General features: G+C 48.3%; 1 protein-coding gene across 1 annotated transcript; it reads left to right on the top strand.

Annotated features, from left to right (window-relative positions):
* The first annotated feature begins 3,810 nt into the window (after window positions 1-3,810).
* Window positions 3,811-10,611, top strand: TRARG1 (trafficking regulator of GLUT4 (SLC2A4) 1). The gene is made up of 3 exons (XM_042442539.1): window positions 3,811-4,271; window positions 9,604-9,733; window positions 10,439-10,611. The coding sequence occupies exons 1-3, from the start codon at window positions 3,906-3,908 to the stop codon at window positions 10,456-10,458; spliced, it is 516 nt and encodes a 171-aa protein (XP_042298473.1). The 5' UTR covers window positions 3,811-3,905; the 3' UTR covers window positions 10,459-10,611.
* Window positions 10,612-14,278: the final 3,667 nt, after the last annotated feature.

Genomic DNA, 14,278 nt, shown 5'->3' with positions numbered 1-14,278 from the left:
CTTCTGGAGAAGGGGGAACACCAGGCAGCCATGCCAGCTCTTTCCAGTTTTTGGGGGAACCCACCTATCCAAAGATGACATCTCCGTTTCAACGTGGCGCCACGTCTCCGGCTTGCGGCAAGTGCCTTCCAGAACCTTCTCTGCAGCGCTTCTATGAATACCCCATGGAGGGCAATTACGCACCCATTTCGTACCCCGGTGGTCACAATAATCTCCTCCAGGGTCACACAGTGTTGCAACAGAGGGGCACAGAGGACGTCCAGAACCGCCGCTCCGGATCTTTCCATTGGGAGTACAGGTTTTTCTAAAGGAATGGATGGATCGCACATCATGTCACATTTTTCTGACTCACCTTGTCTTGACAGAGAGGGAAACTGGAACCCGTGACCCAGAGATACTGCATCTTTAGTGGAGCTTGGATCAGGACCTTCTTGGGGGTATGCATCTTTCTAGGCTGCTTAGAAGCAATAACCATCTTTGCAGATTGGCGGACATTTCTGCTCGGAAGCCTCTGTAAGGTAAAGGTATACAGTACTGTCAGACCTCCATATCCACGGATTCAAGCATGTACCACTTGAATATATATATATATATATATATATATATATATATATATATATTCTGAAAAGCAAACTTTAATTTTTGCCCATCAAAGGATATTTTACAATGCAGTTGGCTCTCCATCTCCACGGATTCATGCGCATGGCTTGAAAACAGACCAAATCTATATGCATAAAGTCTAAAAAGCAAACTTTGATATTGCTATTTTATATAAGGGATATTTTACTATGCCATTATATTTAATGGGGCTTGAATATTCAACTGGGATCCCCCCTCTCCCACCAAACTGGCTACTGGCTGGGGATTCTGGGGCTTGTAGTCCTGCTTTTAAAAAAGCAATGCTTTGCAGTTTTGGGACTCGAATAGCAGATTTAGGAGAGTAGGAAGGAGCAAATGAAAGACAAAGTCTTTAAAGAGTCTTTTATTTGCTCCTTCCTTCTCTCCTGAATAGCATTACCACTCCCATCATCCTCCCAGTTGCATACTGGCTGGGGATTCTGGGATTTGTAGTCCTGCTTTTAAAAACAATTAATGCTTTGCACTTTCGGGACTCGAATAGCAGATTTAGGAGAGAAGGAAGGAGCAAATAAAAGACTCTTTAAAGACTTTGTCTTTCATTTGCTCCTTCCTACTCTCCTAAATCTGCTATTCGAGTCCCGAAACTGCAAAGCATTAATTGTTTTTAAAAGCAGGACTACAAACCCCAGAATCCCCATTCAGTATCCATGGCAACTGGGAGGACGATGGGAGCGGCAACCTTCCCCTTCCCACTTCTCCAAGTACAGTATTTGGATGCTGCTGCACTGCAAAACTAAGGCAGTTTTGCACCGCTTTGACTGCCATTGAACTATGGAAACCCTGGGATTTGTAGTTTGCGGTGGCATCAGAACTCTCACAGGACTACAAATCCCAGAATGCCACAGCACGGAACCGTGGCAGTTAAGCGGTGTCAAACCGCATTAAATCGGCGGTGTGGATGCGGCCTTGTCTGGGAACTATAACTTCAAACATTTCCTTGCGTTTGCTCAAACTTTTACCTCAGGAAATGTTGTTTGTTGAGAGATTTAAGTCGCTGCTTTTCACTTTTAATTGGTTTCTGAATTAAGCAGGCGATTCCCGCCTTTTTTTAGTTTAAACTCAGGACCGACTTAATTCTTATTTCCTTATTTAAACTTTAGTTTAAGCTCAGGATAGCCTTTCTCCTTATTTCCTTGTTGCTTGTGTAGTTTTCCATCCTGTGAACATCGCCAACTTATTCGACGCTGACTGAACCAACAACGTTAAATGTGTACAAAGCATGGAGAGACTGGAACTCAAAACACTAATAATAAAAGTATTTTGCCGTCGTGTTATTTGGCGTTTTGGCCTCAAACTGGATTATTTCTGCAGTGTGTTTTGGACTAATAAACTACAATTCCCAGGATTCCCTAGCATTTAGCCAAGGCAGTTAAAACGGTCTCAAACTTTATTTCCACAGTGTGTTTTGGACCTTAGTCATGCTTAAAAAATGGAGGACATGTTGGAATTCTTCCTGGAGACAAGGTGGAAATGTAGGGCATGTCCTGGAAAAGGAGGACCTCTAGTCCTGTGAAAAGATGGACAATCCTTGCTAAAAGTGGACCATCCAGAAGATCTCCAAAATAAGTGGTTCCCAAACTCTGGTCCTCCAGGTGTTTTGGACTTCAATTCCCAGAAGTCTCTGCCCTCTTAGCTAATGGCCTGGGATTCTGGGAGTTGAAGTCCAAACTCCCTGGAAGGTCAGAGTTTGGGACCCCACTGTTTTAAATGATCCAGGATGATTCAAAACATCTTCTAAATGATCCCACAAGGTGGCACTCCATGCCAACTGTAAAACCCTTGCATGAAAATGGGCAAAATTAGACCATTAAGGGGTGCAAAGACAACCATTTTTAAACCTGTTTGGCAATGGGAAATATCAGCCCCAATGGCCACCAGCCTTGGATGGTTTGCAAAGGGCAAATGAATGGAAATGAAGCTATTAAAGATGGAGAAATGGTTCAATTTCTCAATCCACAAGCATTTAGGTTATCTTAAAACTAACCTGGACTGTACAGGGATTTGCAAATTTGGGTGAATCCTCCAAGAAGGATATTGAGAAGCTAGGATGTGTCCAAAGGAGGGTGACCAAAGGTGGCCAAAGGTCTAGAAATGAAGCTTATATGGGGACTTATCCATTTAAGGAGCTGGGGATGTTTAGTTTGGAGACGAGAAGATGGAGAGGTAATGGTATTTTTGCAATATCTGAAAGGGCGCCATGCAAAAGATGGAGCGATAAATCATAACCATAGGGTTCTCTTGGCAAGATGTGTCCAGAGGAGGCCTGCCCTGGGCTTCCCCTGAGGCTGGAAGAATGTGACTTGACTGCCCAGGGTTTTCATAGCCAAGCTGGGAATCCAACCAGAGCTGCAGTCAAACCAATGTGTAGAGAGATCTTGTAGCACCTTTCAGACTCACCGAAATAAAGAAGTTGGCAGCATGAGCTTTCCTAGACTTAAGTCTAATGGAGGAAGTAAGACTGAAGCCTAGGAAAGCTGATGCTGCCAACATCTTTCTTACAGTGAGTCTCAAAGGTGCTACAAGATCTATGGAATTTACCCTGTGAATATCCCAGAAAAGTCACATAATGACACAAAATGGCTTCACACAGCATTGCACAAAACCCGCTATTAAAGTGGCCACAAAGAAGCATTAATGCACACGGTTTTACTTTCGGGATTTCAGTGACAATGCATTTCCGATATCCCTTGGTTTGCCCAACTGCGTGTGATAATCATTCGTGCACTCTCTTGCCATTTTCGCTTCATTTGCAAGGGGTGTGTTATCAATGAACTTTAATCTCTCTTTAATGCTGAAATAAGCCGCAGTGTGATAAACTCCGACGTACCAACTCTACAGACTAACGCAGCTATACCTTTGGAATAAAGAAGCTGGCAATGTAAGCTGTCATAGACTAAAGCCTCCTTCTCCAGATGCATATGATGGAGCCAAAGCAAAGCAAATAAAATAATGCATCCAGTGTGCAATGTTTTTGTTCTTCTGGGAAGGAGTGGATGCCCTGAACCTTTCTGCCTGGAGTGAGTGGCAGGATCCAGCCAGGGCTCCTCTTTTCCTTTCCTTCTGCTGCCAGTCTGGATGGGCAGCCAGCTGCCAGGAGTGCCCCCAAGTTGCCAAGAAGGGAAAGGGAGGGAAGGGCTTGGCAGAGCCAGGCGTGGCCAAGGAGAGCAGCAGTTCCTTCCAGCCCAGGATGAGGAGAAGGCTGGGAGCCACCCTTGGCAGCATGGGCATCATCATCATCATCATCTAAGAGCCTCCCTGTAGTCGCCATGGCCATCAACACGGATGGCCAGCTGGAGAAGGCGTTGGAGGGCTCCCCCAACCTTCCCCAAGGGGAGACGGAGAAGCTGCTCTGCCCCACCTTGGGCTCTGTGGCCCCTTCCTCTGGGGTGAGGGGCACCGAGGAGGAGGAGGAGGAGGAAAGGAACGGCCATGCCAGCTTGTCCTACCAGCCCAGCCTCTCGGAGGGGCGTTTGGAGGCCACCTCTCTGTCGCCCTCCAAGCTGAGCCTGGGGCGCACCTCCTCCAGCCTCCACGAAGCGAGCCGCCCCCGGGACTACCTGCTCCTGGCCATCTTCTCCTGCTTCTGCCCCATCTGGCCCGTCAACATCCTGGCCCTGGTCTTCTCCATCATGGTAGGTAGGGGGGTACCCCCTCCCCAAGACCGCTCCAAAAGGGCACCCGGCTGCAGCTGATGCTGCTGCCGCGCGTAAAAGCGCACAGCGCTTGGCACAGGAAAGGGGGCACCCAGTTCTCGCCCTTCTCAAACTGGGGGGCTGCATGGCAGGGGGACATGGGGAGCACCTTTAGGATCCCCAAAGACCCTCCTACCAGACTCACCGACCCCACTGGGAGGAGGGTTAAACGGGGGAGAAAGAAGTGAGGGGTCCTTCTCCAAAGCGCGCCGTGCGCCCTTGGCACAAAATAGGGGCACCCAGTTCTCGCCCTTCCCAAACTGTGGGGCTGCATGGTAGAGGGACATGGGGGGCATCCATAGGGCCCCCAAAGAACCCTCTACTAGACCCACCTGGCCCATTGAGAAAGAGGGTTAAATAGAGGAGAAAGAAGGGGTCTCAAGAGAGGGGTCGGTTTCTCCATCTATCCAAAGAGCACAGGAAAAGTTGGCAAAGAGGGAGGGAAAGGCATCCCAATAGCAGGATTTCCAACACATTTACAAGGGCGGCTGTTGTCTATTAAAGCCCTTCACAACACAGGAGGGGGGGGAGGAATCCCCCTAACAATTTTGTTTGGGGATTTATGAAGCTGCTTCATCCCAAAAGGGATGGGTTTTGCCCTTGGGGAGAGAGAGAAAAGACTGGAGCAGGGCCTGGATGGAGGGATGGTTGGGTTTTTTTCAGGCTATGTGGCCGTGTTCTAGAACAGTTTGCAGGGGTTGTTGTTGTCTTTTAAAACCCTTCACAACAGAGGAAGAAAAAAGATTTCCCTAACTCTGGTGAGAGTTTCAAACAGGAGGGGAATGTCTGAAACTGCTTCATCCCAACAGGGATGGGGTTTGCCCTTGAAAAGACTGGAGCAGGGTCTGAATGAAGGGATGGTTAGCTTTTTTTGGTGGGTTTTTCAGGCTATGTGACCATGTTCTAGAAGAGTTTGTTCCTGCCCTTTCACCAGCATCTTCAGAGAAGGGATCATTGTTTGAATTAACTGCAAATTGGTGTAGTAATGTATCAACTAGCTGCTATCAATGCAACACGCCTTCCCTCCAAGGGACCATATTCCAGAGGTAGCCATATTGTTATTGTTGTGTGCCTTCAAGTCCTTTCTCATTTACGGCAACCCTATCACAGGCTTCTCGTGGCCAACTTCTCCAGAAGGGGTTTGCCCTTCCCATCCTCTGAGGCCGAGAGAGTGTGACTCACCCCAAGGTGACCCAGTGGGTTTCCATGGCTGAGCAGGGAATCCAATCCCTGGTCTCCAGAGTGAGGGAAATCTTTTTTCCTCCTCTGTTGTGATGGGCTTTAAAAAGACAACAACAACAGCCCTTGCAAATCAGGTGGAGATTGGTAGAGTCCAATGCTCAAACCACCACGCCACCCTACAATGACTTCCCAAAAACCCAACCCAACAAACAGGGAGAACCAAAATGCACACAATGGACTTGGGTGCGTTTGGGTTGCCCCAATAAAAGGATCCCTGTTTGGTGGGTTTGGGATGGTATTCCACTCCTTCAAATTAGTCAGTCACCTTTTTGAGTTTTACAGATGGTGGAATCCTTTCCATAACTTGATTCGGAGAATCCTTTTGCTCTGGAGAAACAGGGCTAGGTCTTTTAAATACATAAAGAAACAAACTCAACTGGAAGTGGTGCAGAGAGTCTTCCTTTTCTGCATGATAAACAATTATGTTTCCTACATTTCATCTCCGCCTGCCATTCCCCAGCCGCCGCCGTCGGGTTTTGGCCTGGAGACTGTGTCCCACTTAAAAGGTGTTTGGAGAGGCCAAGACAAAACCCTGGCTGGGCTCTTCTCCATCCCTCCAGAAGCCTCTCTTGAGTGCTTCTGGGTTGCTCTTTTCCAATTACAACTCTGGCACCTGAAGGTTGAGTGGCTTGCTTTTTCGGCAGGGCATATTATTGGGGAATTGACCCAAGGAAGAAAGACAAGGTGAAAACTGTACTCTTCCTTTTGGGGGAAGATATAGCATACTCACTAGAAACCTACCTCAGAGCATGTACGGAGTTATCCCTGCACCAAAAATAAACACCTTGAGGAGGTTTGGAGCATTTCGGGTCAGAAAACACAGATGAAAGGAAGGGATGAACCTCAATGTTTATGTGTTTAACCATTGACTGGAGGGGAATCCTGCTGTTATTGTTGTGTGCCTTACAATCATCCTAAAGCAAACCTATAACCGGCTTTTCATGGCAGGATTTGTTCAAAAGGAGGTTTGCTCCCATTGCCTTCCTCTGAGGCTGAGAGAGTGTGACTAGCCCAAGATTATCTAGTGGGTTTCCATGCTGAACCCTGGCCTCCAGAGTCATAGTCCAATGCTCAAACCATGTTGATTTCACTACCAACAAGTAAAGGTGTGCCAGCACACCAAAGATGAGGAAGGAAAAATGCCCGGAGTCCAATTTTGCCAAGACTAGATTATGCTGACGTGTTTAATGCACATGTGGATGCAGTAACAATTGTCTGCCCACATTCTCCAGAGGTCTGTCGCCAGGTCTGCCCTCAGAACATAGGAATGATCTGAGTACAGATGTCAAGATGGCAAAATGGAGCATCAGGCAGTTTTTGGACTCATTGCCTCCCTTCTTCACACAGGACTCTCTAAAAGGGGCTTTTTACTGAACGCACAGCAGTCAAGATATACCCAGTAGTGTCATTGGGAAGGGAATAGTGAAGATTATGGTAGAGCTTCACAAATGGCAAAAGCACTTTGGCAAAAGAATGTACTCCCTTCCAATGTCCTTCATCCTTCTTAGGACAAGCATGGGTTTCACCTCGACCCAAGCTCTCCAGGGCCCATGTGGGTTTGTCTTTTCTACACTTAAAACCTCATTTAAGACCAAAACACTCCTCAGTATTTTGCATTACACAAGTTGGGATGGCTCCCCTGAATAGTGTGTTGCTGGGAAAAATCCATCTTGCACCAGCGATTGTGAAAATGGCGAAGTCAGAGCTAGATGAGATCACTCCAGCAAACTGTGAGATGTCAGCTTTGTACGAAAGGAGACCTAGGCAGGGAGCTGGCGCGTCTGGAAAAGTCATGGCGACACATGGCACGGGGCAGATCCACAGCTTATTTGGGGTAGTAAGGATCCATATACTCTCCAGCTCCCCAGGGATCTTACTCAGCTCCATGACAATACCAGGGTTGCCTTTCTATCTGGCTAACCCTTCCCGGCTAAACTGTTGTCATTGCTGTGTGCCTTCCAGACCTAGGATGAACCTACCAGAGGGTTTCCTTGGCAAGATTTGTTCTGGGTGTGTGCTTGCCTTTGCCTTCCTCTGAGGCTGATAAAGCGGGCCTTGCCCAAGGTTACCCAGCGGCCGAGCGGGGATTCGAACCCTGAGTCCCAGTCCAGCACTCAAGCCACTGTATCACACTAAGTGCTAAGTAGCTGGTACTAATCTCTTCTGGCAGCTGAAGACATAGCCCTGCTAAGCCTAGTGTTTAAGAGCCCACCCTGGCTAAATCCAACAGGGGACTAGCCATGCCATCGTCCACAACACGGCTTCCAGAAAGGCCACCATTTGAGTCCTGTCCATCCTTTCACCCTCCCCTAAGCTTCACAGGTAGACTGCTGTTGGAGAGAGAGGCTCAGTTTAATCCTTACAACTAACCCCCCCCCTCATATTTCCCCATAAATGTGACTCACCCCTTCTTCAAGCCGGTGGCCATACTGACGCAGCTTTCAGGGTGTGGATTTTGGGACACTAATGACGTCCGGTGCACAAAGCTTTACATGAATCTCCCTCCAGATTCATTTTCACTGGGTGACTCTGCAGTTCTCTTTCTCTTTTCCTCCCTTCCTCCTTTCTTCTCTTCCTCTCCACTTTCTCTTGCCTTGTATGCCTTCAAGTCCTTCCTGACTTATGGCGACCGTAAGGTGAGCCCATCGCAGGGTTTTCTTGCCATGTTTCTTCACCGGGGGTATGGCATTGCTGTCCTCGGAGGCTGAGAGAGCGTGACTTGCCCAAGGCCACCCAATGGGTTCCCTGTCCTTAATCCTGCCAACCTCGATCCCATCTGCCTTTACAGCCCAACCCTAGAAGTAAGCCCTGTTGACTTTTATGGGACTATGTTCGGCCCTCTGTATCCACGGATTCTGCATCTGCAGCTTGAAAATATCCCTCTCCAAATATCCCCAAAAGCAAAGGTTGATCTTGCCATTTGATATAAGGGACACCATTTTGCATATATAATAGGACACAAGTATCCTTGGATTTTGGTAGGGTCCTGGAACTAAACCCCAGCAGATGCATACCAAGGGCCCATTGTATATAGGATTTCACTTTAAAGGCTATACAGTCCTATACTCATTTATCAGAGTAAGGCCTTTGGAACTCAGAGGGACTGCCTAGAACAAACTATTTAATGACTTTCCTGCCTCTTAAGGCTTCCAAAGAAATGTCCAACCGGGAAAGACACACTCTCTCAGCCCCAGAAAACCCTGCGATCGGTTCATCGTAAGTCAGAAATGACTTGAAGGCACACCACCACCACAACAGCAGCAACAACATTGCCATAAGTCACCAACTTATGTCGACTCTCTGAACGAAAGACTCCATGATCCCCAGTCATTCATTGCAAACTCAGAAATTAAACCCAATATACTACAATGTGGATAAAGCCCCAAACAATTAAACTCTCAAGAACATTTAAAAAGCAACTTTAAAAATTAGAAAAGCAATGAAAAAGAGTATTAAAGCTCCTTTTTAAAACCATTTCCCGAAAGCTCGGCAGAATGAAAAAGCAAAAAGGATCTGGCTCTTAAAAGCGACGTTCCGGGATCCATATTAACCCAACGCCTTTAAGCTGAGCAAAAGGCCATTAAAAATGCCACGTGCTTTTTGAGATCTCATCATCAGGAGAGATTAAGAGGGGCTGGGAACACGTGGCCTTCCAGATGTTGCCGGACTCCGACACCCAGCAGCCCCTGGCTGGCATGATAGTAGTGAGGAGTGATGGGTTTTGCAGTCCCACAGCACCTGGAAGAGGGGGGATCCTACAGTCTCTACGACAATACTACAAAAAGAAGGTAAGGGAGAATGAGGTTAATTGAATATTGATGTTATAATTACAGTCTGGAGAAGGAATGGAGGCAGTAGGGTGCAATGGTTGGAGCTCTATATGTATATGTATACTCACTGACAAGGTGTTGGCTTGGATGGGGAATGAAAAGTTAGCACATCTCTCTGCCCCATCCCAACACTTTAGGAAAGGAGGAAACCCCGCAACGCAGGCCTAAGATGGCTCTTTCTTTCTTTCCCTTCCTGCCAGTCTAGGAACAGCAGCCAGCAGGGAGACATGGATGGCGCACGCCGCCTCGGGCGGGTGGCCCGGTTCCTGAGCATCCTCTCCATCGTCCTGGGCTCTGTCATCATTGTCCTCTGCTCCATGAACTTAGCAGGTAAGCGCTCACTTCTTTCCCAGACTCAGAGGCAGGGAGAGAGCCCCAGACAGAGGCGGACGGGGATCATGGGAATCATCATCCAAAACAGGTTCTCAATCCCGCCAGAAGCTAACCGGCCAACCAACCAGACAGGTCTCTCACCCTCATGGAGCTTACAGTCTCCAGTTGTGCAGAGGCTCAATGGCTGGCCATTTGAACAGGGGTAGCATAGCGGTTTCGGCATCGGACGATGACTCTGGAGACCAGGGTTCGGTTCTCCACTCAGCCATGGAACCCATTGGTGGACCTTGGGCAAGTTGCTCTTTCTCAGCCACAGGGGAAGACCACGATGGTAAACCACCTCTGAAGAAAACCTCATGACAGATAGGGCAGCGGTTCCCAAACTTTGGTCCTCCGGGTATTTTGGACATCAGCTCCCAGAAGCACAAGGCAGTTTGAACCACTGGGAGCTAAGTCCAAAACATCTGGAAGGCTGCGTCTGGGAACCACCGCCGTTCATCGAAAACAACAACAAAAATTGCTTCCATAAGGTGTAGTCATCAAAAATGAAAAATCAATTAATGTTGGTCTTCAAAAAAGGGAAAGGAATCACTACCGTTAAGGAGTCAGTCCAAAAAGGAGGGATAAAATTGGCTGCCTATAATGGGCTCAGCCAAACCGGCCTGCGAAAGCGGACTTATTCCATGTTTATTCCCTCCCCAGGAGTCTTCACATCGGATTAGCATGGAAGAAGGCCTGTCACGATTCCTGAGAAGCAGCCGAAGGCATGGGGCTTTGGGGAGAACGAGACCCTCGTTCTCAAAGTGGCGTCCGTGAGCGGAAGAGAGCCGTCTGTTTCGACCAAGCCTTTGGGGCTTGTCTTTCCAGTCGGGACGAAAAATGAACCGATCGTCCTGCAAAAGGAACGGAGCCGAGTCTTCCCTCGCGTGGGATTCTTTACCTCTCTGCACATCGCCTGCCAAGGATCATTTTAGCGGGAAGGAGAGGTTCATTTCTTCCAAAATGAGAGGGCTCTTCTCTCTTCCACTTCTCCTTTTTGGGCACACAATTTATTGGGCATGGCGTCCTCCTGAATATCCCAATAAAACGGGACAACGGATGAAGATTTGATGGGCGAACCGTCGAACACGCCGCAACGACCACCCCGAGCATGCTTCTTATTTGCAGGATAGAGTCTGATCCTGCCATATAGTAACGTTGGTGACAAAAATGAGTCGGTGGGAGGGAGGGAGGGAGGGCAGGGGAAAAAATTGGGGGAGACTTTTGTACTTTTTGATGACGACAAAAGCAAACACCAGTTCTGCACGGACCAGATGCATGCTTGCAATGAAGAAAGGCCGAGGATGGTTGAATTTAACCTTGTTGTCCTGCTTAGACCCATCCTTGGGATAGTTTTGCATGAAGGATGTTACTAATGGAAGCTGATACCTGCTCATTCCCTTCCTTCTTGATAATGCTCCTCTTCTCTTTGACACAAACAAGTTTGTCCCGCTCCCAAATTGTGCACCGGAGAGCTGTCCATACAGCCAAAGTCAGCATGCGATGGGGGTCTCTGCCTGTCTTTTGGGACCCTCCTTGTAGGAAGGAAGAGCAGGGAAACGGCTGATGTGGGGATACTCCCAATAAGCACCTGCTTGGGCCTCATCAAGGGCAAGAAAACGGGCTTCTTGACCTTCCACAGTTGTCCGACCCTGTTGTATAGTCCGTCCTTTTCTCTACCCATATTTGTGGGTACCCCACAAGGGCCTGGCATGTCCCAGGAGGGAGGAAACTCCCACGTTTGGGGTGACTAGTTTTTTGCTTGGTCTTCCAACTCTTTGGTTTGTTTGCAAGAACTTGTATTCTATTTTACGTCCCCCCCATTTATATTTCTTGGCATGAGGAAAAACAATTAAAAAGGAAATACCATGCATGGTGAACCAGACAAGGCTGTGCTTCGGTTTGTCAAAAGCAGTTCCATCCAAATTGGGAAGAAGGGGGATGACGTTGGTGAAATTGGGCCCAGAGGCATCACTAGGGGGGCATAAGGGTATAGACCATACCAGGTGGCACCCCAGAAGGAGTTGTCCAGTATACCCAATGGAACTACTGAGTGAGCAAGGAAGGGTGGCCAGACCCTGAATGGACCCTCCAGAGTGCTGCCCCTTCAGCAGTGACCGCTGCTGGGTGGGCAGTGCCCTCCTTTCAGAGCAGTCATGCAAGATCCCAAGCGGCGGGATGAAGCAAACCAATATATGTGCAAAGATGAGATGAGTAGCATCTGGAGACCAGGGTTTGAATCCTGGCTCGGTCCTCAGAACCTAACTTTTGGTGAGTCCCACTCTCTCAGCGTCAAAGGATGAAGTGAGGGCACCCTAAACCTATAGCAGCCTCCTCCATTATAGGTCCATTACAGAGGCATTTCTTTTTCCAAACAAGGCCGAGTGGACAAGCCCTGGCGCCGTGCCCGCTTGGCTCTCTGCGGGTCAAGACGGAAAGGCATTCCGCTGCCACAGCAGCCCAGTTTGCATTACTGCCGCACTGGCGTTTCAAAACAAAACACAGAAAGGCCGGCCTTGTCCGTCTTCTCTTGATGAAGGCTGGACCGGAGCCAGGGAACGCATCAGCCAAGATTGATCCGGAAAAGGTAGGGTGGGGAGCAGGGCAGGTCGGACTATAGCTCGTAGCGGACGCGTCTGGCATCCCCACTTGCAATTTCCAGGTGTGCATATCCCTGGATTGTCTAGGCAGATCGTGAAGGTGTAACTAGGCGGAGAGAAAATCATTGTTACTTATGTCCAAGTCACCTCCGGCCTTACACCAGGTTTCCTTTCCTCCTCCTTGAGTTTTCTAATTGATCAGCCATACATTGCTTGAGAGGAAGGCAATGTTGGCAAACCTCCCATGAACCCATCTCGCCAAGAGGACTCTGTGATAGATTGGCCTTAGGTTCACTGTCTTAAAGGCACGCCACCAACACAACATGCGCTCAGGGTGTTTCTCTTTGGGTGCATCTACACTGTCGAAATGATGCACTTTGACGCTGTTTTAGGTGCTGTCACTCCAGCCTAAGGAAGACTGAGATTTGGAGTTTTGCAAAGTCTTGATCTAGGGTGGCATAGTGAGCGTTGGACTATGGCTCCGGAGGCCACGGTTTGAATCCACGCTCAGCTTGGGCAAGTCATACTCTCTCGACGTTAGAGAATGGCAATGCCCAAACCCCTCTGGAGAAACTTGCCAAGCAAATTCCATGATCGGGGGTCGAGTTGGAAATGACTTGGAGGCACACAACAACACCAACAACACAAGGGCTTGAGCCTTCTCGGCCAAAGCGTGCCCAAAACTACAAATCCCAAGATCCCGTAAGGTGGATTCTGTAGTGTGTTGGCTTCCATTTCCTTTCTGGTGCACAACCTTCCTTTTAGCCTCGAGAGGATTTCGCCTCTAGTTGAACTCAGCCTGGGGGGAATAATGCGCAGGAAGATCCAAAGTGTGCCAGCAAAGAGTGGGAGTCGGATAAGAGGAGACCTCCGTCTGGAAGGATGGAAACGCTAGCCGATCTGATAGGAAACAGCCAGGTGTGGGGTGCTGGGTTGTGGAAGATTGAAACCGACAACTTGCCTGGAGCAGAGAGCGCTTCTGCCTCCTCCATTATTAATAAAGGCTCCAATGTAATTAGTCCCCATCAAGGAAAGATCCAGGCAGGAAAGCTGTAAAACAAGGAGAGAGGCAGACGTTCCAACGTTTCACAGGCGAAAAGTGGGACATGGGAGGCCAAGCAACATCGGAGCGTGGTCAAGACAGCAAAAATAGCAAATAAAGGGGAACATGCAAAGCTAGGAGATTACTTTTGCCTGAGCCGACTGGGAAGAAAAGCATGATTCTGCTCCCTTCTTTCCTCTCTTTAATGGAGTGCAAATGGCTTTTGCACATTGAGCTCAGTTTGCAGTGAAGGAAGAAAGAGGAGGCACAAAGTGGGAAAGCAGGAGGAGGAGAGAAACCGAGACTTTCAAAAGCAGCGAGAAAGTGGGAGTTGGAGGGTATGGAGACAGAGCAAACCATAGGAAAGCAAAATTGATGCAGCTTGACACTGCTTTAACAGCCATGTGTCCCTTCTATAGGATTTTGTAGTTTGCTGCGGTCCCAGAGCTCTCCGACAGAGGAGGCTAAAGGTCTCACAAAACTACAAATTCCATAATGCCATAGCACTGAGCCATGGCCGTTAAAGTGGCGCCAAACTACATTAACCTTGTAGTGCAGACAAACACGCACCGAAACACATGCATTCATGCAACCCTCCATATATGCAGCATTTATCGCACCTAGAAAACTAGCTTCTTCTCCAAGACATTCCCTGAGAGGTTTGGTTCTCTACATACAGAGAGCCTGCGTTGGATTTTGTTTCTTAGTGCAGATTTAGTATTTAGTCACACGCACAAGTTTGCACCTTGGACAACAGGGGTGCATTTCACATTTCGTTCCTCTCGTCTCCCCTTTTAAAACAGTCAGTGCACCATCTTCTCCTGGAGACGGCGAAGGAGAAACAAAGCAGAAGGCCAGTTC

Source organism: Sceloporus undulatus, chromosome 11, assembly GCF_019175285.1.
Source record: "Sceloporus undulatus isolate JIND9_A2432 ecotype Alabama chromosome 11, SceUnd_v1.1, whole genome shotgun sequence".
Classification (NCBI taxonomy): Eukaryota; Metazoa; Chordata; class Lepidosauria; order Squamata; family Phrynosomatidae; genus Sceloporus; species Sceloporus undulatus.
Note: the sequence above shows the minus strand (reverse complement) of the source record. Positions and strands in the feature narration are given on the sequence as shown.